This window comes from Lactuca serriola, chromosome 4 (assembly GCF_051521515.1).
Source record: "Lactuca serriola cultivar US96UC23 chromosome 4, Lser_US96UC23_V15, whole genome shotgun sequence".
Lineage (NCBI taxonomy): Eukaryota > Viridiplantae > Streptophyta > Magnoliopsida > Asterales > Asteraceae > Lactuca > Lactuca serriola.
Window position 1 is genome coordinate 365,210,456 of NC_136411.1, and position 25,664 is coordinate 365,236,119.

General features: G+C 35.2%; 1 protein-coding gene and 3 non-coding genes across 5 annotated transcripts; 1 reads left to right on the forward strand and 3 right to left on the reverse strand.

The window, feature by feature from the left end:
- Nucleotides 1–9,860: 9,860 nt before the first annotated feature.
- On the reverse strand, nt 9,861–9,942 carry TRNAS-UGA (transfer RNA serine (anticodon UGA)). Its single transcript has one exon. It is a non-coding gene; the product is annotated as a tRNA-Ser (tRNA).
- Nucleotides 9,943–16,039: 6,097 nt separating this feature from the next.
- Nucleotides 16,040–16,111, reverse strand: TRNAQ-UUG (transfer RNA glutamine (anticodon UUG)). The gene has a single exon. It is a non-coding gene; the product is annotated as a tRNA-Gln (tRNA).
- A 66-nt stretch (nt 16,112–16,177) lies between these two features.
- Nucleotides 16,178–16,249, reverse strand: TRNAQ-UUG (transfer RNA glutamine (anticodon UUG)). The gene has a single exon. It is a non-coding gene; the product is annotated as a tRNA-Gln (tRNA).
- A 7,366-nt stretch (nt 16,250–23,615) lies between these two features.
- On the forward strand, nt 23,616–25,664 carry LOC145097668 (tRNA/rRNA methyltransferase (SpoU) family protein). 2 transcript variants are annotated; one of them, XM_079035288.1, is made up of 6 exons: nt 23,616–23,859; nt 23,949–24,435; nt 24,570–24,708; nt 24,803–24,864; nt 25,088–25,226; nt 25,376–25,664. In XM_079035288.1, the coding sequence occupies exons 1-6, from the start codon at nt 23,646–23,648 to the stop codon at nt 25,499–25,501; spliced, it is 1,167 nt and encodes a 388-aa protein (XP_078891414.1). In that variant the 5' UTR covers nt 23,616–23,645; the 3' UTR covers nt 25,502–25,664. The 2 variants fall into 2 exon arrangements, with proteins under 2 accessions (XP_078891414.1, XP_078891413.1); XM_079035287.1 differs by having other exon boundaries at nt 23,617–23,859; nt 23,943–24,435.

Sequence of the window (25,664 nt, forward strand, 5' to 3'; positions counted from 1 at the left end):
CCGACTCTACCTTCTCGATCCATCGCTTTAGAGTGATCACTCCTCCAGTGTCGTTGAAAGTCCGTGGTTTAGCGTTTGTGAAGTCCTTGTAGGTGCACGTTTTAGTGGGTCCTTGATTCGTCCCGTTGTTTGAACTTCCGGATCCTTGCCCGTTACCTCCTCCGTTGTTCCCTCGGTGAAGTTGTGCCATAGCTGTTGTGACCGCAGCAGACACGGCTGCCTGAAAAGCAGTGGTGTCAACTTCGGGCGGGGTTGGTTCGGGATTTCCGCGAGTAGCTCGGCGAGGCATCTTTCTGTCATGAAACGGAAAGATGTTGAGTGTATGTGGTTTCTGTGAGGTTGTGATCCTACTAACTAGGTGTATGGTACGAACTTAGACATTGCTACCATCGAGCATACAATCATAACGTCTCAACACATAACAACTGGTGATATCATAGCAAAACACACAAGAGTTCATTAATATTATCCGCATTTAATACAAGAAAATTTGCTCGTAAGAGCATACATAAGTGACACTAATCCGACAGCATAACGGCTCCATGAGTAGTGTAGTCACTTAAACATAGAGCCGGAGTACATAACATAGTCCCTAATGACCTACTATGATAAGTCTATCCCTAACCGCGATGAGCTGTGTCTGGAGATGGTGCCGAGGTCATATGCCGAAATGTTGCGCCAGTAGCTGCGCCATCTCTGCCATGTCTCCAATAACCTCATCCCTCTCATGCTCTGCTTGCACTGCCCGAGCTTCCATAGCATACAGCTGTTGTCGCAGTGCGGCGATCTCAGCTTCGAGGGAACGGTTCTCTCTTGGGGGGTTCACTGGTGGAGCGGGGTGATCTGGTTGTGTCTCGTTCTCGCATGGCGGGACGGGGTCCTGATCCCCGACCTGACCTTCCTCGTCGTCGTCGTCGATCTCTCCAAATTCGTAGTCAGTGTCTACATATTCATCGGGTCCGACGTCGTGTGCTTCCCCTGGATGCTCCCCCGGTTCATCCCCAAGCATCCCGTGTGCTACTAGGACCTGATGAATCTGAATACCCTGCTGCTCTTCCTCAGGCTCCTCCTCTTCTAGCCACCCGTTGTTTCCCTGATTAGGGAAGTAGGGGTCTCCAGGGTGATGAAAACCAGCCATGCTGTCTGCGCGAGTATGTAAATATGCTAACATTATTCCTAGGTGCTATGACTATTGTACAGACTAAGCGAACGTTCTCTTTTTGGTGATAAGGGTATAGTTTTAGGTTCCCTAGCCATCCCGATCTCATCAAGACGTGTGTTAGTTTTACTTTGGAGAGAATGTAGTTGATCAGGCTACATTCACTCCTTGGTATCACTAAGAACAGTCCCGAATTAACCAAGATACCAGCATTATTGTGTTTGATTCAGCGTTAGGTCCTTATTCCTAATGCAAGCAAGTGTGTTTTATTTACTTGTTTTGTTCAGAGTTATGTTAGTCCCTCTTTTTGGTTTATAGTTGCATATCAATGTGTGGCTCGACATGCTAGTTCACTATAAACAAAGCTCTGATACCAACCTGTCACACCCCCGAACCAGACGGCGGAAACGTCCGGGGGCTGTCGTGACTCAATTGAATACCATAACATTGAATATATATGAAACATAACAACATTCGTCACCATGCATTAATATAGTACAATCAGTAGAGTTTACATGAAGTACATTGTTTAAACATTACATTCCCAAAAATAAATTGTTCGATTCGTACATAGATAAACTGCAAGCCATCACTGAATATGATTTCCTTTGATTCACTGGTTCCCTGAGAATACAAGTATTTTGAAAAACGTCAACATTTGAAATGTTGGTGAGTTCATAAGCGGTATTTGAAAAACAATGTTTCGTGTCGTTTGAAAACCACCAGAAAATCCGATATTTTCTGAAAAGAAAAGCTTTTGAAAACGTTTGTGAAGATCCATAAGTATGCTTGTTTGTTTCTATGCTTGTAAAAATTGTTCATTAGAGTTGTAGGTATTTCGAACCAGTATGTATTGAAACCCTAGGAAAACCCGATGTTTTCCTAATTCCTTGAATTCCATGAAGTTACAATGAAACCATAGCATAGTGTGTAGTGTCAGTCCCAGGCGACGTTGGATTATTTTTGAGCATGATTATTTGCTACAAACACGCGTTACACAAACGACCAGTTTATAGCTATACTAACGATCCCGTAGGCGTCGTCTGTACTAATCACGTTATCCAATCGCCCTGACTAGGTGTAGTCCCACATCCGAAGAGAAAGAGGACACGAAGACCTCAATGACTCCATTGACCGGTTGGGGATAAAAATGTACGAGGGGTCCCAGACCCGCCTCGCATAAAAAGGTAGACTCTACTAGCAATACCAAAGGACCCTTGGGGACCAGTAGTATACAAGCCATTGAAAGTCCTTTTACGATGTGTTAGATCGGTAAAACCCAACACTTCGTAAGATAGATGTCTTCGGGCCTTAAGATCAGGTCATTGGGCTAGCTAGGCTCAACAAACAAGATTTTACACTTTTGGGGCCCAAAGATGGTGCGTAGACGTCTGTGCACACTCGCATGTATATTGAATTCCCAAACGTTATTTGTATGAATCGCAGCGTCGTCGTGTTAGTAGTTTCGGATTTTCATTGGTTCGAGACCGAACCAATTCGTTTCACAACGATTTTTGGCATTGTAGTGTATTGTATTTCGTCGATAGTCGCGGTGCCATCATTTGATCAAATTGTATGTATTGAATTAGCCTTGAAAGTTTTCTGTTTCCAGCCCCTCATTGTTTGTAAAATTTACTTTTTCAACCCTTTATTTAAATACTTTCCGGTTTGGTCCTTAAATCAATTTTCTTGACATTTTAACACCAAAAGTTATTGAAATTAATATTTTTCAGCATATTTTTCATAGAAAACAGTTTTAGTCCCTGAAATTGCAGTTTTCTCGGTAATAGCCCTTCTTTTTCGCAACTTTGACACTTTTGGCCCAAATTGTAAATTTTTTGCAACTTTGGTCCTTTTTAAATTTAGAAAGCATTTTAAACCTTTGAAAAGGACTTGGAACACTTATAGTCCACTGTTTTACAGAAAAACACAGTTTTGGCCCTCCAAAACAGAAAATCTCGCATAATGGGCCTCATTGGGCCGAAAATGTCATTTTTAGCCCATTAAGCTTGAAATTTATGTTTTTAATCCTCTAAATGAGTATATTTCCAGAAATTGTTTTATTGAAACTGTTTTGACACACCTCATCCATCAGAATTCGTGATATGTCAATTTGGGCCCTTAATTTTGTATTTTTCACATTTTAGGTCCAAAAATTGTGTTTTTAGCCCAAAGAAATTGTTACTAAGCCATTTAGCTATTTTTTCTAGAAACACTTTGTATGTAGAAATATATTTGATGCTAAAATCATTTAACATAAGGTATATCTCGGTTTTGAGGGGTTTTATGGCTAGATCCAACATTATAACACACAAAAGCACACATATAAGCATGGAAATCATACAAGGCATACAAAACACATATAGATCTACACTTTCACTTGTATCCCCCCCCCCCCCCCACAAAACTCATAAAAACAGAAAATAGGGGGTATGAAGCTCACCTTAGGGTGTGATTTCGGTTCTTGAAGAAAAGATGGAAGAAAACTTGGTGATTTTTGGCCTTAGCACCCTTTTCTTGAAGATCTCGAGTTTGAGATGGTTCTAGGATGCAAGATCACGATTTTTGCATGGATTAGGAAAGGATTTTGATAAAACAAAGAATTTAATTCATAGATCCAAGCATAACCTTACCTTGGATGAAGAGTTGGTGGAAATATCCTCTTGAAAGCCTCCTAATTTTCGAGATTTTTGAGTGGAGAGGGAGGAGTGTTCTTGAGAGAGTTTGAGAGATTTTTGTGAGTGTGTGTGTGTGAGTATGGCCGAGAGTGAGAGAGAGAGAGAGAGAAGGAAGAAGTGATCTTTGAAGTGATACTTGCTTGGAAACATGAGTTGTGTGCATGGAAACCCAACAAATAAAAGTGAGGTGGCAACCCAAAGTCAACTCTCCCTTTTTCCTTGGGCTTGGGCCGAGAATGGAGAGGGAAGAAAGGATTTTTGGGCTTTTTGCCCCTAAGCCCAATATTAGAGTTAGTTTGGGTGTTTATTGGCCTTATAAAATAAAATTGTGATTTTTATGCTTTAATAAGCTAGATTAGGTTAATCATGGATCAAAGCTTTTAATTTATTTCATTCTAGGCCCAATATGACCCAAAATGTTGAAATAAATTAGTGTGGGTCCAATTAGAGCCCAATTAGGGTTCTAAGCCCATGATAGTCTAATTGGAAGCTTATTGGTCCATTTGGATCCAATAAGGAAGTCCTAGTCCAAAATGGACTTAAACAAGGACTTCTAGGGTCTCCAATTGTTTGATGACTATTTGTAGTACTTGCATGATGTATTTGATTGAAGTTTTTGATGTCATAATAGTAGGTGTTACACATGTTCTTAAGTTTTTGATTCACATTAACTTGAGTGTATAGATTACATGACACAAAATTTCCAGTTGTGACACGGCCATCTGTGATCCTCAGAGTTGCAGGGGCAGATGCCATCACCCGTCCTGCTGAAAACAAACTGGGGAACTGGGCCTTCTTGTGGCCCCGCTGGTTGCAGTGAAAACATAACAGGTCTGATCCCTGTGAGGTGGTAACAGTACAATCCCTGTTGAAATGACCAGTCCGACCGCACTTGAAACAGCCAGACTCACCACCGCTACCACTCCTGCACGCGCCCCCGTGCGCCCTGCCACACTTCCCGCACCGACTGAGGTCCTGATAATCCCTCGATCTCGAATCCGATCCCTTGGGCCTTTTGCCCGAACCTGCAGCTACCTGAACCTCATCCGGCTTCCTCTTCCGGATCTGCTCCAAATCAATTTCCCTCTCTCTAGCTCGAGAAATCATATCTTCCAACGTCTTACATCTGGATCTGCTCACGAACTCCCTGATCTCATCCCTCAACATCTCATGGTATCGGGCCTTCTTCATCTCCTCATCCGCTACATACTGCGGTACAAGAAGAGCCCTCTCCCTGAACTTGGCGGTGATCTCCGCTACAGTCTCAGTGGTCTGCGTCAAATCCTGAAACTCTCGGGCCAACTGCTGCACCTCAATAATCGGCGAAAACTCTACCCTGAACCTAGCCGAGAAATCGCTCCAAGTCATCGCGTCCAATGCGGCATCATCCCCCAAAGCATGACCAATCTCCTCCCACCAATCCCTCGCTCTGTCCTTCAGAAGACAGGAAGCGAGTCTGACCTTGTCCCCCTCAGGACACCAGCTCGTACGGAATGCGTTGGCAACATCTGCCAACCATCTGCTGCTAGTGATGGGGTCCCTAGCCCCATGATAATCTGGTGCCCCGCAAGCCCTGAACTCCCGAAATGTCAAGGTGCGCGCTCCCATCAAAGCCATCATCTCAGTACGGAAGGCTCCCAGCCTCTCATCCAAAATCTCCAACATACCCTCCTTGACCGTGCCAAAGATCACAGGAGTCTGAGCTAGAATACTGCGCGTAACCTTAGCTGATATCAACTCTCTCATTCACTCCTCGAGCTGCTCAGCCCCTGAACCCGAGCTTGATCCCTCACAGGCGCCTGATCCGCCCGCTGGTCTCTCTCGCAATGTCACCATACTGAAAATATAATACATCCACTACCATAAAACTCATCACTGCTGCAAGACCAAACACACTCCTTACTAGGTTCCCGGTCTTGTCTTGGCCTTTCCCGAATCGAGTACGGATCCTCTGCTTTCAGTACTACGGGCCCATACTACCTTCCACATCTATCCGTACTTTCCTCAGGAATTGCTTTGACTCCACCAGGTCCCTTATCCACTACTACTGCTCTCAGCACTATCTCATCCTAGGCTTACCCTAGGGAAACCTCTGACTCAACTCAACCAGTCCTCAGCTGTTGAAGGTCTCCTTATGATGCCAATTAGCCATCACCTGGATACCATCACATGTGACGAGGCTCAGATAATCCTTCAAGTAAAAGACTCGTCCCTACAACGGTTGGACTCAAACAAGAGCTGCGTAATAGGGCCAAATCCAGCACTCTGAGATTATTCAACCCTGATCACATGTCACGTGACGTATCCACCTAATGGCTAACTCCCATCACTCAAAATCCCACAATGCACAAAGCAAGTAGCATTCGAACAAGGGGAAAATCTAACCACAACATACTCAAGCAATCATATCCAAATAGCAAGAATCTGAACTAGCATGCAACACAAACTCATAAACTCAGGCATAACCTAAACAGGCTATCCCACTACTGTCTAATCAGCACTATCATGCAGCTCAAAACACATATAATAGGCACATAAGGCATCATTCCTAGATCCTTAGTCCTAATCTAGCATGTTGTTCTATAACATAAACTTGTATGGGTATTTTGGGGTACTTACTTGAGCTCGGCTGATTACATGCACCAAACCTCTTTTCTCTTTTCAAAGTTCTTTTCTTTCTGAATTCTTTTTGCTTTTCTAAAACCGTTTTCTTTCTCAAAAACTCTCTTTTTACAAAATTGTCTTTTCATTTGAAAACTTTTATACCAATTCCTCAGTTTGAGTTCAGACACACCCGAGAGCATGTCCAAATCTCTCAAACCAAGGCTCTGATACCAACTTGTAATGTCCCAAAATTCAAGACTAAAAATTTCTTTTAATAAAATATTACTTAAAGTAAAATCGTCGATTCAAAGCATAATCAAATAATAGTTTTCAAAACAAATGTTCATTATCAGAGTGCTACATCCCAGGCTGTCTAAAATACGGTGTGTGCCATGCGATCATCCCGAGCTCCGTCATCCGCTACCGGAGGTTCCTGAAACCAAAACTGAAAACCGTAAGCACGAAGCTTAGTGAGTTCCCCACCCTACCACATACCATGCAAACATACAACATACGTACTGTCAGGCTATTCTGGGGTGCTTGACTACCCTGTACGGCCATTCTGGGGTGCCGACTACCCGTGCGGCCATTCTGGGGTGCCGACTACCCGTGTCAAGCCATTCTGGGGTGCCGACTACCCGTGTCAAGCCATATTGGGGTGCTGACTACCCGTGTCAAGCCATTCTGGGGTGCTGACTACCCGTGTCAAGCCATTCTGGGGTGCTGACCACCCTTCGGTCCTAACAACCGAACTCTACTACTATCACATACACATATCATAACGTAACAGATTATCAGACATATATGGGGTGTCTAAACAACCCTTCGGTCCTAACAACCGAACTTGGGGACTGGTCCCCTCCTACTACCTCTATCACATATAACATAACAGGCCAACATGCAAACATATCATCACATACTGTCAGACGTTTCTGGGGTGTCTGACTACCCTCCGGTCCTAACAACCGAACTCTACTGATGAGCCAGGGAGCCCCGTCCATGCTCCTACTGATAGTGAGATGCGGGCCCAGCCCGCACTCACTCTTTCCCTAACTTGGGCCTCGCCCCTGATCTGCTGCTAATGAGATGTGGAACAGCATCTACACTCTGCTATTGGTGAGGTACGGGACCTCGCTCACACTCACCACCCTACTAGGCACATACAAGTATCACACAGACAACAAGTATAAACTATCACATAAACCATTCCTTGGGCACCCGCCCGCTAACATTGGACCTCGTCCTGAACAACATACTAGCATACGATGCCTAGGGCTAACCCCCGGGTCTTCTACTCATATCTACATGGCCCGGCATTGTGGCCGTAGACCCATTCACACAAAGGGAAACTCACCTGATACTGCTGAACTGCTGCTGCTAATCCCTTTGACCGCTACCTGACCACTGACTCCGAACTGTTTCTCCACTAGCTCCCCGAGCTACCAATATCAACATAACACTTAGTCTAACTGACCTTCAAAGGTCAACTAAGTCAACTCTTGCCAAAGTCAAAGTCCTGGTCAAAGTCAACCTCCCAAGTCAACCCTACTCGCCGAGTCACCCTATTGACTCGCGGAGTTCATATGTTCGGAGTCCTTCTATTCGCGACTCGACTCGCCGAGTCAGTCCATGACTCGTCGAGTCTATCGATTACCGAGTCCTAACCTATCCAACTCACCGAGTCTCCATTCGACTCACTGATTCGAGTCTCAACTCGAAGGGTTTGGGATTTCGCGACCTGACTCGCCGAGTCCAAGAACGGACTCGCCGAGTCCAAGACAATCTTCATCCAACTCGCCGAGTTGTTCTTTCAACTCGTCGAGTTCATGCCCAACTTCATCCGACTCGACGAGCTGTTCATCCCACTCGTCGAGTTCCTCCTCATCTTCAAGCTACTCGCCGAGTCCACTCAAAGGACTCGCCTAGTCCATCCGGTCCTTCATACATGCAGAGGACTTTTGAGTCATGCAGGGACTCAAATCTGTAGATCATCCCTTCCCAAGCCTATTCCTCACGTAAAGTTGCAAACTTTACGTGTAGAGAAGGAGATCTAAGCAAAATACACCATAAACTAGGGTTTAAGGCAAGGAGGCTCCATAATCAACTCAAGGGCTGCTACTTAATGCTTCTCAAGACCATAATATGCTTAGATATGAAGTAGCAACTTCAGATCTGGCTTCTAACTCAAAATAATAACATTATGGCTAAAAAGCCCCAACAACCACACATAGATCTAGGTGCAAAAAGGGTCCAGGAACTAGTTTATTACCTCCAAATGCTCAGAATGAACTCACAATCCTAGATCTATAGTCCCTTCTTGCTCCTCCAAGTTCCTTCTTCCTTCTCCAAGCTTTAATGCACCTTCCAAGGCAACAAATGGCTCAATCAAAGGATATGACGGCTAGGGTTTGGTATCCAGGGCTAAAGAGGCAGTAAGGAACCCTAGGAAGAAGATTAAGACGTTTATATAGGCTCCAAGTCCCGAATTTAGGGTTTTCCACGCACAGACCAGACTCGCCGAGTCACCTTGGCCGACTCGCCGAGTCGGTCACTTACTCCTCGACCCGGATCCCGCTCAGACTCGTCGAGTTCCTCCTTGGACTCGCCAAGTCGCCCCTTAAAATTAAGGTTTTCTTTCCTTTCTTGGCCTTCAAAACTTTGGGTGTTACAATTATACTTAATTTTATTCATGTGTAAGTCGCGGGTAGAAATCATTCAAACGATTGAGATTATATAGTTATAATAGATGTGTATATTATCATATAATTCAAAATAATCTATATATTATATCAATTTAGTATATGAATTATTATATCAAATTTAACAACAGCGTTATTGTTACCTTTAAAATCAAAAAGTAATGTTTGATGTTTTAAATAATTATAATGATAGAAATTAAAACATTACGCAAATAAAATTAAAAAAATTAATTAATAATAACAACTATAAACAACATTAAACCATATATTATATTCAATTTTATCCATGTTTAACTCACGGGTAGAAGTCATTCAAACGATTGAGAGTATGAAGTTATAATAGATGTATATATTATCATATAATTCAAAATAATCAATATATTGTATGAATTTAGTATAAAAATTATTATATCAAATTTAACAACAATGTAATTGTTATATTTAAAAAGAAACATATATTTGTAAATACTTCAACTATATATGTGTTTCTGCGCAACGCGTGGGCATTCGCCTAGTTTATAAATATTTAAAACACATTAATCATGACTATAAAGATATTCTAACATCCTCTCAAACAAACACCTTAATCATGAAGGAAAACTGAAAAATAAGTTAGGTAATGGGACAACTGCAAAATTTGAAAGTTGAAGGGGGTAAGTTGGTATTTCTGGAAGTATCAGAGATTAAGTAATTAGTGCTTAAATTTACAACAACAAAAAACGTCAACAGCAGGGTTCGAACCTGCGCGGGCGAAGCCCAATAGATTTCAAGTCTATCTCCTTAACCACTCGGACATATCGACTGATTTGATATTAATGCTTTTAGTAATAATATATTTAACTTATCTCACGATGATATGTAAAATTTTGTATGCCCTCGGGCTGCAAATATATAATAGAAATTGGAACAGGAAAAAGAATTCGAGAGCCAAGGAGAGAAAAAAACAAATTGGAACCACAATAGGATAAAATATACGTATATTGAGATACTCTCAAATTAGCCTATTCTTCTTTAAAACAAAAAAAGAGAGAATTTTATATAAAAAAGCTTAACAAAGCACTATACAAAACAATGAGATTACATGAAATTTATAGTGGTATTGGATTTCATAGTCAATCAATCCAAAGGTTCGCCGGGAAGGTTTCCTTCCATCCTAACAGTAATATAGTACAAAGTCAAACGAACTATGCAATATTTAAACATATAAGGTCACCACCACTAGGGTCTAGGGTGATCATATGGAATAAAACACTCTAAAATTGAATTACTAAGGTTTGAATCACCTGGATTTTAATATTTTGAATTTACAACGACTTGTCATATAAAATAATAATAATAATAATAATAATAATAATAATAATAATAATAATAATAAAATTCAAAAGAAACACGAACACAAGAAATCACAACATCAACAGTTCTTATTCATTAAAAACCAGAAGGTTTTCATAAATACTTACAATCCAAAACGTCACTACATAAACTCTCTTCACTCTACAAAATAATCTCGCTACGGAATCACTCACCTAATCCAGGGACGGACGCAGGAATATATAATAGGTGTTGCCAAGATGAATAGGTGTTGCCGATACATGAAAAATAGTTTTAAAAAAATTGAAAAATCGAAAAATTTTACACTGCGGCCAGAAAAGTTAGGGGTTGCTGGCGCCACACCGGGAACCCCTTAAAACCGTCCCAGACCTAATCTACACTCTTTGTGAATCAATGATCAAGAACAAAAGGTTAAACATAAGAATAAGAACCCTAATGACTAGAGAAAGAAGAAGTTATCAGTAAGAAGGCGAATACGCAAATCATTCTCCAACTCTCACATAATCACTAATTTATACACTTGATTAGTCAACCGGGTCACTGATCAACAATATAGATCGGATATGACCCGTGTGTTTCATAACTTCACCACATCATTATATCAGTCCAATACTTCTGCAAACAATACAAAATATACCCTTCTGCACCAAATCATAACAAACACAAACAATATATACATAAAATAAATAAACTAAAAAATATGTAAAAGGATACTCAAAAGGTATAATGAATTATAAGTTTGTAACATTAAACTTTTATAATTTCAACACCCCTCCTCAAACTTATAATTCAAAACAAGTTCAACACTTATTCTGAAATGGATCAACAAGACCTAAACCTTTACAAATCCATTCATGTTGAACAACTCCCAAAGGTTTAGTAAAAATGCCATCCATATTAAATCTGAACTTACTTTATGAACTTCAACAACACCTTTTGATACTCTATCTCTTATAAAATGAGTATCAACATCAAAATGTTTTGTTTTCTCATGAAATATTGAATTATGAACAAGTTTTATTGCTGACTCATTGTCACAGAAAATAGAAACAGGTGTTAAATCTTTTAACCTAATATCAAACAATATTTTTAAAATCCACATAATTTCACAGGAAATAACACCAAGTGCTCTGTATTCTGATTCAGTAGAGTATCGAGAAACAGTATCGTGTTTCTTACTTTTCCAAGATATAATAGTATTTCCAAGAAAAACAACATACCATGTAATTGATCTTCTAAACACTAAACACTTAGCCTAATCAGCATCAACAAAACTTTTTAAATTCAGATTACTCTTTGTAATAGAAAAACCCTTTCCAGGATTTAACTTTAAATATCTAAGTAATCTTATAGCAACATTAAAATGAGATTTTCTTGGTGAATGCATGAATTGGCTCAATATTTGAACAACATATGAAATATCTGGACGAGTAATGGTCAAATAAATGAGTTTTCCTATTAATTTTTGATAAAGAACAACATTCTGAACAAATGCATCATTAACATCAATTCCTTCTCCTCTAATTACAACATTACAATCAAGAGGAGTCTTAATTGGTATACAATTCAACATTCCAAACTCATGTAATAATTCCATACAATATTTCCTCTGACATAAACAAATACCTTCATTTATATCTATAACTTCAATTCCCAAAAAATACTTCAGTTTTCCTAAATATTTGATTAAAAATTTAGATTTCAAAAAACTTATGACTTTGTTAATTCCTGTATCACAATTACCACTCAAAATTATGTCATAAACATATACAAGCAATATAACAACATTACCATTAGAAGTTTTTACAAACAATGAAAAATCATTCATACTTTGAACAAAATCAAATTCAAGTAAAAAAACACATAATTTTTCATTTCATTTCATGGGAGCCTGTTTTAGCCCATATAAAGATTTCCTGGGAGCCTGTTTTAGCCTATATAAAGATTTCAGCAATTTACAGACTCTGTTATTATTTTTATCATTATAAACAAGTGGTAATGTCATATAAACATCTTCATCCAACTCACCATAAAGAAAAGCATTGTTTATATCTAGTTGAAATAAATTCCAATTAAAATTAATTGCTAGAGAGATAACAATTCTGATAGAAACCATTTTTGCAACAGGTGAAAAAGTTTCATCAAAATCTATACCTTCTCTTTGGTTGTATCCCTTAGCTACAAGTCTTGCCTTAAATCTTTCTATTTCACCATTAGATTTATACTTTATTTTATACATCCATTTACAACCAATAGGTTTTCTATCAGTAGGTAAATCACAAATTTCCCAAGTATTATTCCTATACAAAGCTTCAATTTCTTCATTCATAGCATTTACCCAGTTAGGATCCAATGATGCTTGATAATAAGATTGTGGTTCAACAGATTTATTTAAATTGGTTGCAAAACACTTATTATCAAGAGTAAGAAAAGAGTAATTAATAGATCTTTCAATTCCATATTTCTACTTTCCTTCTATAACAAAATCATTAAATTTTTGAGGAAATCTAGACTCACGATTAGATTTTCTAACACCTAGCAACTGAGAATCTAAAATAGTAATATTATTATCATTAAGATTTTCCTCAGAACTACTAGTGGAATCTGATGCAACAGTCTCAGGTTGCGAACCAGAAGTTTCACAACCATGAGTACCTTCCTGATTAGATATTGTTGCATCTAAACCAGAACAACCATCAATACCAAAATCAGTTGCACTTGATGGTTGATTAATAACTGTATCATCATCCTGATTATTACACCTTAATTCACCACTATTTTGATTATCAACAAAATTTTCAGAAAACAAAAGCTAATCATTGGAAAACAGATCCCAAGGATCCATATGATTAGAAAAAGTTGTCTCAAGAAATTGAGAAACTTCATTTGATTTAGAAACCAACTTAAAAGGAAAGACAAACTCATAGAATTTCACATCCCTGGAAAAGAAACAAGAACCATTATCAAGGCTAAATAATTTGTAACCTTTTTTAACATTAGAATAACCAATAAGAACACATTTCTCAGAACGTTCAGAAAATTTATCAGTATTGTTTAACTTTGTAGCAAAGGCTAAACATCCAAACACACGAATTTTATCATAAATCGGAACATGATTATAGATTAATTGAAAAGGAGTTTTACCATTTAAAACAGAAGGAGTTCTATTTATTAAAAAAGCTGCAGTTAAAATAGAATCTCCCTAGAACCTTTTAAGCAAGCTAGCTTGAAACAACAAAGTCCTAGCTACATTCAATAAATGCCTATGCTTCCGCTCAACCACTCCATTTTGTTGTGGAGTGTGAACACAGGAAGTCTGATGAATTACTCCTTTAGCTTCAAGGAAACTATTCATTTTTAGATTAACAAATTATGTTCCATTATCAGATCTAATAATCTTTAGGTTAACATTAAATTGATTTTCCAGTATCATAACAAATTCATGAAAACAACTAAACACTTCATCTTTAGATTTCATCAAAAAAAAAACCCATGTACCTCTAGTGTAGTCATCTACAATTGTGAGAAAAAAATCTAAAACCACCAATAGCAGCAACTTTATATGGACCTTAAACATCTAAATGAACAAGTTCCCCTAGACAAAAGGAATTATGTTCACTCAAAGGAAAAGGTTCTCTAGTTTGTTTAGCCTTATGACAAACATCACATGGCATAACTGTTTCATTATCAAAATTTAGAACTAGCTTTAAAGCATTTAGGGTTTTATCAGCTGGATGTCCCATTCTATTATGTCATGTTAATTTTGATACAAAACATTTATGACTATTAATCATTGAATTTGACCTACCTAACAATTGATTTTCCAAATAGTAAAGACCTCCAAATTCTTTACCGGTCTTCACAGTCTCCAATGACAGTGAATCCTGAATATAAGTGTTATTCTCATCAAAAAGAACTTTGCACTTATTTTCTTTACAAAATTTGTGAACATATAAAAGATTAACATGAAAATCAGGAATAACAAAGACATATGACATAACAATAGAATCAAAAAGACTAATGTTTCCAATCTTATCTATTTTAGCAGTTGATCCATTAGGATGATCAACTCTTAGATTAAGTTTGGAAACATCAACAATATCAAAGAGTTGTGATTCAGAAGCAGTCATATGTGTGCTAGAATGCACCAATAAAAATTGAGTAAAAATTAAATATATATTAAATGATATTCATACTTATAATTCATTTTTATGGAAACTAATTAAATTCATCATTAAAGTCAACAATAATATTATTTCAGAATGAATTCGTATCTATAAGAATGAGAGTGTATTCTAGCAGAATAAGATTGTATTGTAGTAGAATACACTCTCGTTCTTCATATTCCATACAACTTTATTGTATTTTAAGTGAGTGGGTCCTGAAACAAACAACACACTCATACATAAAAACCTAGGTATGAACTCATTCCGAAATAATGTTATTGTTGATATTATTGACGAATTTAATTAGTTTCCATAAAAAGAGAATTATAATTATGGATATCATTTAATGTACATACAATTATGGAAATTATTTAATATCCATCTTTATTTAATTAAATAGTTATTTAATTTTACTAAATTTCTATTGGTGCATTCTAACACACATTAAATGTAAGAAACAAATTAACATAGCCCTATATATATATATATATATATATATATATATATATATATATATATATATATATATATATATATATTAATCACAAGTCCAAGGAGCCAAAGCTAAGACCAAACATGTTTTACTTAGGAATCGAAGAGTTGACTTATAGACTTCCAATCTTCTACCAATAATCATGATGTCGTTTCATTTATATTTTATTAAGCAATCGTCAATTTCATTTATAAATCAATAAATTCATTTATTAACCGGAAGAAAGTTTGCAATTGCTATTATGTATCACTATAATTGACAGTTGAAAATCAATCTTTAATTCTAATCGAAAGTTCTTACAAACGTAATGCATTTCCTAAATCAACATTTGTTTTATTTAAGAAATATTCTTTTAAGTAGTAAGGTTTAAATATTTGTTGATTTGGTGGATAAAAGTATGAGTTTAATTATTTAAAACTATGTGTGAAACCCATGTATTATATAAGTTATAAAAAATTTAATATAAAAAATCGTAAGCATACATATTTTTATAATACCAGAAATATTGAAATTTGTATAAGGATCTTGTAAAATCATTTCTTTCAATATTATATAACTTTGGAATTGTTAATAGAGTTTAGTTGTGACATTGACTAATATATGTATATTATATGTATATTATCAAGGAGTTAAAAAGGAAAACATATGTATATTATCAGGGAATTAAAAAGTAAGGAAATTAAAGTTTGTATAATAATTATTTTGAGACTTTAATATAATTAAATACTATGTATTCAATTTTAGAAATTTTAATTTAAGAAAAGTAATAAGAAAAAACAAGGAAAATAAAATAAAAAAATTACATGTGCAGAAATTATTTGAATTATTAGGTTAAACGGGCTGTAATTTACTCTTAAGATTTTAAGTTTGACTCATGATGACTTGTATCCGGCCAATACCAAAAAGAAAGGTCCTACCGGGAGTCGAACCCAGGTCGCTGGATTCAAAGTCCAGAGTGCTAACCACTACACCATAGAACCTTCTGTGATTGATCTTTGTTATAGAGTATATATAAATAAAAGTCTGTTCAAAAAATTGAATAGAAAAGGTCCTACCGGGAGTCGAACCCAGGTCGCTGGATTCAAAGTCCAGAGTGCTAACCACTACACCATAGAACCGTTCGTGCAACCGTTTTACCTAAAATCATAATAAACTCATGTCGAATTTGGCTTTTATATATCCCAGTGTGTTTCTTTGTCCGGCTGTTCCCCAATTTGTGTATATAAAACATATATCCAATTATATTAATGGATAAATTGTTAATTTTTTTTAATGCTTGCTGTAACACTTGTCGTGCGATGGATAGAAATCAGCTTATCTTTCAAAAATTATTTTGTAAAAATCAATGCATAATTTGGTTTCAAAACACTTAAACAATAGTTGTAGTTTAATTAGGTACCGGAGTATTCCATTTAATATCATTACAAATGAACCACAAATATATAGTCTTCTAAAAGTCCAAACTTGCTATCCTAAGTTTCAATCTTTATCTATGAATATATGTCAAAGTAGTATTTAGAGTTATATAATGTAATCTCATATATTTTTTTTTTATTAACATGAAAGTTCAATACATATCGATTAAAGGCAAATGGGCAACAAGCTGCGCCGCTAGTCCTTTCTGGATGGAATTGAGTAGCGGTAATAACCCAACTCCTATGTCTAGATTCCCCAAAACATTTGAAGAAGCCCCTTTTAAAAATAACAAACCTTTTTCTTAGCCATTTTCTTGTATTACATTTCATTTCGAAAACCATTTTTTCATTTCACAAATCATTTTCAAAATCATTTCATAATAGTTTTTTTGTAAATTTAAGAGTAGATATGATCATAATCAAAGATGCAATGCACATACAACTAACCCAACCCAATCCACTACTCTCAAATAAGTCTCTTTCATTCTAGAGACAATGGTCTAAGGCTATATCCGAGTTAACGTTTCACACTAATCCAATTTGTTGTCATTGACTCCAGATGAATCAATATATGACCACAAAAGATCATATAAAAGGAATCCCTCATCACGGATACTCTCAATACCCATCATGTATATAATACGCAATAAGGATGCTAAAACATTGTAGCGTCCCAAAATTTGCAATAAATTTAAATTTTTAAAAAATATATATTTATTAAAACCAGGACATTAACTTTATTATTGAAAAGTTCCAAAATGAAGAATACTCATTTGTAAGTTATAAGTCCCAAAATCAAACAGGATCATTTATTAAAAATGTGGTATTAAAACCCCAAGAATACTAAGTCAAGCTAGTGTGTCCGGTCACACACTGTAATCCTTTATACCTGACAATCCTAAAAACAGTAGTTTTTAAGGGAAATGGTAAATACAAAGTTTTGTGATTTTCAATACATCTCCTTATTATAATAAAAGAATAGGTTTATTCTCCTTTTGTCATGTGTCATCCTATTAGGTCATCTAATTAATATAATGCCACTTGTCAACCTATTGATTATCCATTTCAAATTTCAAATTTCAAAATTTTCATTTTAATTACATTAAATTAATAACATTTGAATAAACATTAAAATAGCATTAATATAAATTATAAGGTCGCGTATTATTTAAATCAACGATTATAATTTTATATAACTAAAAGAATATCTCTTAATTAACAATTTAATCAAAATAGTTGATTAATGATTTTGATGTTTTTATTATGAAAATTTAAATAGTTTTAAAATCGTGGTTCTCACAGGTTATAAACTAGTACATAATATAACATTATATGTGCTCTACCCCTGTCATAAGGATATAATTAATATAACATAACTACACATGCAAGTATAAGAACGAATCAGAAACAAACATACATTATCTCCGGACACTTTAGCTAATTTCGACCCCCTTACTCAATACGCCGAGCCCTCCTATATTTCTTAGTTCGTCAAGCCAATATCCTACACGTATTCCTCTACATGTTGATCGAATAAATATTTTATTCTTCGGAACATTGAGCAAATACCGTACGCATATCCCTCGGTACGTTGATCTGATATCATACACCCACTAAACATTGACACAACCTAGTATTACCTACATGCATCATATAAGGACTCACGTCTAAAGTAAAGGATGTATAATATCCATACAATGTAATGAAAACCTCACCTCAAACCGTAGTGTGAACCTCAAACAATCTCTGAGAAATTAACATGATCAAAACACCTCACAATCTTCCTAGTCCTTGAAGTTGTTAGAGTTTAGACTTATCGACTTGTGTAGTAATAGAAGCGATCTTCTTTACAGGCGCCTACCACCCCTAATTGATTAAAGAGAAGGGAGCCGCCCTAGTAGCATGAGACGACAACCTCTTTATCAAAATCTTTGGAACAAATGGTTGCCCTTGAAAATGGGGCGTTACGACGATATATGAGAGGAATGGAGAAAAAATCGTGATTGGTGGCCGAGTTGGCTCTAATTCAATGCTTGTCTCCATTGAGAGTTCCCGGATATGTTGGGAATCCTCTCAAGGATAGAGGTGGTCGTCTAAGAACCGTTGGGTCCAGGGTAATGGCGCCTTCCACACTTAGGTTGAATCTCAATTTGTGGAAAGCCTTTGATGGCTTCCTTATGAAAACATCCATTTTTATTTGGGTATAGACGGTTTTAAGGGAATGTTGTGGTCGTGATTCGATTGCTTGTGTTGGACTACCTTTATAGGATAGATCTGATATACTGTTAGGTTTTGGTTCCCCATAATATCATTTAAAAGGTATTAATACATATCTTTAACATCTAACACCATTATATGTTCTTTGGGTTATTTTCCCAAAAGATAAATCAAAACAGCAGTCTGTTCAAGACTAGTTTAACCGTACTATAAACTGTCAAAACTGAAATCTAAATTCATAATACAATAGCTCTATCTCTTAGCTTTCCAATGTTACATCTATAAAATTTCAATAAAATTCAAACCTTTCAAAACAACCTATTTATTAAAGAGGTGTTTACAAAACCGTTGTTTCCAAAACATTTATTTAAAGTCGGAATTATTTACACATAGTTTTCAAAAACATTCACATTATCAGAGTATCCCAGAAACCATAAGTTCCAAAAACACGAGGATGTGTACGGTCACACCTTCACCTTGCCATGATCCACTAAAGTACCTGAAACTATAAACCAAAATTGTAAGCACGAAGCTCAGTGAGTTCCCCCAAAGTACCAACACACAAACAATATCACATATATAAAACAACATACCATGAGTCCAACCAACCATCAGGTTGGAATGCCAACATACTATGGGTCCAATCAACAATTGAGTTGGAATACCCTCGGTCCTCAACCATCGGGTTGGAATGCCAACATACTATGGGTCCAATCAACCATCAGGTTGGAATACCCCAAGCCTCAACCATCGGGTTGGAATGCCAACATACTATGGGTCCAATCAACCATCGAGTTGGAATACCCTCGACCCTCAACCATCGAGTTGGAATGCCCCGGCCTGTTGGCTTACGCACAAAGCAGAGAAGCCTCAGCCACCAATCAAACATATGTATATATAGCGAATAATCATATAAGAGAAGCCTCAACCATCGGGTTTGAATGGCAGGTCACTGATACCCACCACCACCGCCTCCCCGTTGTTGATTCTCGATTTCCTTCATCGGCGTCTAAGTCTGTCCGACATTAATTTTGTGATAATTTGAGTGTTAGAGAAGCAAATCACGACTTTTGTTGTTCTGTTGATTTAAACCCAATTGAGAATTTTGAAACGAGAAAGGGAATGAGCGAACGACTGTGAGGGATGAGGCGTAGGAAGAACAATTGTGTTTGTTGATCACTTAGGTTTTAAATGCATAAAGTATCGTGACTAAATCAAAAGGGTAACTAAATATTTATTTGTTTACCAAAATTAATTATTAGGTAATGTTACAATTTTACCCTTATTTAGGTTTTGGAAATGATTGGCCCACAATCATTCCTACATCCACACAATAATTAGTTATAATACTTGAACATCTTTCTTTCTTTCTCTCTCTCTCTCTCTCTCTCTCTCTCTCTCTCTCTCTCTCTCTTTTTTTTTCTCTATCTATCTATCTATCTATCTATCTATCTATCTATCTATATATATATATATATATATATATATATATATATAATCATTATATTTTAATCATATCTACGAAAAACTCCCCATATTTTGTTAATGATCAGTGTACTGGGTAAAATGGTCAAAATACAAACAATTGTCAGTTTTTAGGACTTAAATGAATAAAAATTTATAATGAATAAATCGATTATTAGACAAAAATATAAGAATTTTGTTGGATTTATATGTTTAATAATCATTTTAAAATGATGTAATTAATAATATATGATTATATGGGGTCACATCAATAACATGTTGATATAAATATATTATTTATAAGAATTTGATTCTTGATAAATAATTATAATTCTTTTAACTAATTAGAAATTATTTATTTTGAGGAAATAATATTATTCCGATGAAATTATATGATTTATATCACAAAGTATGATATATAAAGTCATGTATGTCTTTTTGGACTTAAAGACCTTTTATCTTTTAGCTAAGACGCCATGACTTTATAAAATATAAAAGTTGGAAGAATTTATAAAAAAAAACTTTTTCTTTCTTTTATATAAAATCCAAAAGAAAGGACAAATAATGTGCTAGTTTCTTATTTTGATAAGAAAGTCATGCTTTAAAAGCATGGCCAGACATTATGATGAAAATATAGTCTTAAAGTATTCGGATTCAAAGGATAAATATTACCTTGTAAAGTGCTTAAAGGTTTTCAACCTATTCTTTTTTCCCTTAACTATATGAACGGAATTTCCATCATCTTCCTATATTATCTCTTAAAAGTGTTAAGAACTATTTTGAAGATCTTCCTTCGTTATCTCTTAAAAGTGTTAAAGAACTAGTTTGAAGAGTTAGATACTTTTGTTCTCTTTTAAGATAAAAGATTGATTTTTTTTCTTAAAGACTTAAGAACTTATTTTCCAAGAAGAGGGACTAACATCTAAGTTAATTTGGTAATTGTTGGTGGATAGTTTTAGATGAGCTATCTTTTGTACTCTTATCATCACTTCATCAATTTCCAACCTCCAAAGTGGAATCAAAGTCTTCAAATGTTGTAATTTCTTTAATCATCATATGTTTTATTTTACTCTTTCATGTTCATGTAAAATGATCATTAGTGGGAATACAATGGTTTTATGTTTATTCAAAATTTTAAAGTTTCGTTGCCATTTTTAGTATTTTTTTATGAACAGGTTTTTGAATAAAACTCAACATTTTTTTAGAGATTTCTCTTATTATCTATTTTCCTTATTATCATAACATTATATTTTGAAGTATATTTTTTTTACTAGTTGTGAGACCCGTATGTTATACGGGTTGGATAAAACAAAAAATAAATAAATATGAAGGTTTAAAAAAATATATATTTAAATTTCAAATTTCAAATTTGAATTTAAAAGGAAATATATTAAACACTATATGAGTTGTAATATTGTAATTTATTGGTTATTTTCAATTAAGGCAATTATTAATTAAGGTGTAAATATGATGTGTTAATTAAGAAAGACAAAAAAAATGAGAAAATGACAAATAGAAAAAATATTTATTCAAAAATACCACAAAATGACAAATGTCAAAACTCATAAGAGATTGACATGTGGCAAAAAAAACATTCATTTATTAAGGGGGATTTCGTTAAATTTAGATATTTTTTTTGGCATTAATAGTATCTATTATAAGTTCAATCTAACCATGAGTCCATGATCTTGAAGAATCATATATTAATTCACACCGTTGCTAAACGGATCGCTGCTTCCCAAGAAGAAAATGACCAAGGCCGGCCCAATATTTTGTGGGCCTTGTACATTTTTTAAATTTTACGAAATAATAATTCTAGTAAATTCTGTAAAAACTATTAAGAATATGTTTATTTTTTTTCATAAGAGAATATAATATTATAAAAAGTTTTTGTTTCTATATAAAATACAGAAAAACATACTTCTACTACCATAATTATAAACACCCTACACGAGATATGCTACGACTCGTCATCTCAGTTAGACTTGATAGCAAATGATGCAAAAAAAGAGCCACAAGAACAATTTGTTTTTTTAGGAATTTTCACAGATTATTTCATAAACTTTATTAAATTTCAAAAACATTGGAAAAAATAATTATAAACATCCTATTTATAATAGACTATAGTAATCCTATAAGGAAATAATTATCTCTAATTTAGGAGATGATTCCTACTAATAAAGATAATAATGGAATGGATTTTAACCTAAATAGTTAGCATAAATATAAAAAACAACTTTAAAATAATATTTGTTTCTTAAAATAAAACTCATTAATACGATCCCTACGTTAGATAACACAATAATTCATTTGATAACTAGGTGTGAGAACCATGTATTACATGAGTTTATTTAAAAAAAATTAAATATGAAATTTTAACAATTTGAAAAGTTTGAATTTTTAAGAAAAATAAGAAAAAATTTGAATTATTAAAATTAATGAGGCTTTAATGTATTGAATACATTAACTATATAAACACTTTCTAATAAATATCTTACATATATATTACCTTACATATTAAATGTGGAATTTTAACTTAATAAAATGTAAAATATAATAAAATGACAAGTGAAAAATAGAAAATTCAAAAATTCTAGAAAATGTCATGTGTCCAAATGAAGGAGAAGAGGACATGTGACAAAAAGTTCTTTATTTATTAGGGAGGATTTGGATATAGTATTTTTGAAACTTTATCAATTATAGCAATAAGGTAACCAATTTAGAAAGATTGAATGTTACACATTGCTATTAATGAATAAGCTTTTCAAATGTAACCAATAAGTTTTAATAATAATAAAAAAAAAACCCAATATGCAACGTTGTAATAATTTTGTTGGAAAGTAAAGTGTTATTTCTCATATTTAGCTCATTTCTAATCAATCGTCACATTTTCTTGATTTAAAAGAAATTATTCCAATAATCAAGTATTTTGTGTTAAAACAATTGAAAAGGGTTTGAAAAGAGTCTATGGTGATGCTCTAGTATTTGGAGTTTGATACAATATTGCTCATAATTGTGGATGAAGAGTAAAGAGTTCATCAAATATCGCAACACTCGCTACATTCGAGAGATAGCATACTGACAATAGGAAAAACATATTTACACATCTTATTCTGCTGTGTACAAATATGAGTGTCGGTTCAAATAATATAATACAATATTATCGACAGTAGATGATTGACGTTCTCGTCCGGACCCTTGCTATCATTTTATCCATAATTTTTTTTGTATTTATTTTTTGAGTCCATAAGTAGTGTGTTATGTATACATTATCAATGTTTACAAATGCCTTAGCATCATAAAAGTTTATTATGTACTAAACATGTTTATGTTTAAAACTCGAGGACCAAATATGCATACCAAGAAGTATTTTAGTGAGCGTTTTGCAATTTACCATTACTGTCATCTCTATTATCTTATGTCGCCACCACCACCACCGATCGGTATCCGTTTATCTTCTCGCTCCGCCGTCATCCTCACCGCCGAGACCACACACTCAAACACAGATATGAGCGCCTGTAAATTCCTTCTCCGGTATTCTCTCTCTTGCTTAGACTTCAGTACAACACGCATCGCAACGTGTACTCCGTCTTCGCATTTCCCCCGCCACCGTCTTCTCTCTCAAAGTCCAGGTGAACATCAATGTTTTCTCAATTGTTACACTTCATGTGAAAATTATCCTCTTATGTGCCTATGCAAACACTTCAATTCGAAGGTCTAGGGTTTAAGCTTAAAACATACCGGCATTCCTCAAGATCATATGGATCCATTCAAGCTTCCGTTTCGATTGAATCGACGGAAGATAGCTGTACATGTGTCGAGGAGGAGGAAGAAGAAGAAGAAGAAGAAGAAAGTAAACGAATTTCAGTTAGAGATCTGTTACGGAGAAACACAAACGACGACGTTACCAGCTTCATGAAGATGGAACGGAGGACGGAACCACAATCAAACCGCTGGTTTCCTTACCTGGACAAATTCAAAACTGGAAACACGTACTTGAGTAGCGGAGAAGTGTTGGATGCAGTTGATCCTTCTTTAATGGAGCTCAGAAAGGAGAGGTTCATGAACGTCGTGAATAATCGGACCTACTCTGTGTGTATGGTGGTGGAGGGTTTATCAGATCCCGGGAATGTCTCAGCAGTGTTCCGGTCAGCAGATGCTTTAGGGTTTCAGTCCGTTCATGTGGTGTCTCTTGACAGCCGGAAAAGGTGTTAACCCAATCTGAGGTGACTTATCACTTATGCATTATGCACTCACCAATCGATGAAATCTTTACAAAAAGTCTTTGAATTTGTTGTGTTTCTGGAATCCATTATCCATTCCTCTCATCTTCAACATGTAGGTATAGAGAGCATCGCCATATTAGTATGGGAGCTGAGAAATGGTTAGATATTGAGCTCTGGGATTCTGCTGAAGAATGCTTTCAAGTTTTGAGGTCTCGTGGCTATCGCATTGCTACAACTCACGTGGGAATTGAAGCTGTAAGTATGGATTTTATACATTTAGCTAAAGGTTTCATTCACATTTATGAGACAAATAAAATTGTTTTTATTTTTATTTTATTTTTAAATACAGGTTTCTATCTATGATATGGATTGGTCATGTCCCACTGCTATAGTTGTTGGAAATGAGGGCAGGTAGTAATTAACCAATTACTAAGGGTCTGTTTGATATGCCTTTTACCGGATCTGGTAAAAGACTAGATCTGACTCGGTCAGATGACAATTGAGTCAGATCTGATTGAGTTAAGGCCTGATTAGGCGTTAACTCAATCAACAACAAAAAAGTGAAAGAAAGTAAGATGTTATAACTATAATAAGCAAAGTAATGAAAGTAGGTTGATGTTTGTTGATATAACAGGGGGATTAGTGAAGAAGCTTTGAAAATGTCAGATATGCATTGTAGTATTCCAATGAAAGGAATGGTGGATTCATTTAATGTGTCGGTTGCTTCCGGAATCCTCATGCACCATGCTGTATGTGATAGAACTTCACGTTTGGTAAGAATTTTTTTAACCAATTTCTATTTTAGGACACCTACTTTCAAAATTAACATTTGAGGTCCTTTAACTTTAATTATTGTGGACTTATAAGCATTGGTTTTAAAAGTATATTGCTATACTGAAAGTGTGTTTTTTAACATGTAAAGGGTGGTCATGGTGATTTAACATCAGAAGAAAAACAAATATTGCTTGCGGAATTTTCTTTAAGGCATAGTAGGAGTTCAATGAGCATTGCACATGAGTATGCAAAGCGTAAGGTCAAAAGTGTATGAAACTTTGATAAATGAACACATGGTTCTTATTAAGGCATTGTACTTTAAAGAATTGTTTAGTTATAGGATTTGTGCTTTTGGGATTTTCTTTTTTTTTTTTTTTTTTGGTTATGACAATAATGGATCCGGATTTTGAATGGAATCGAAATTATTCTTTTGTAAA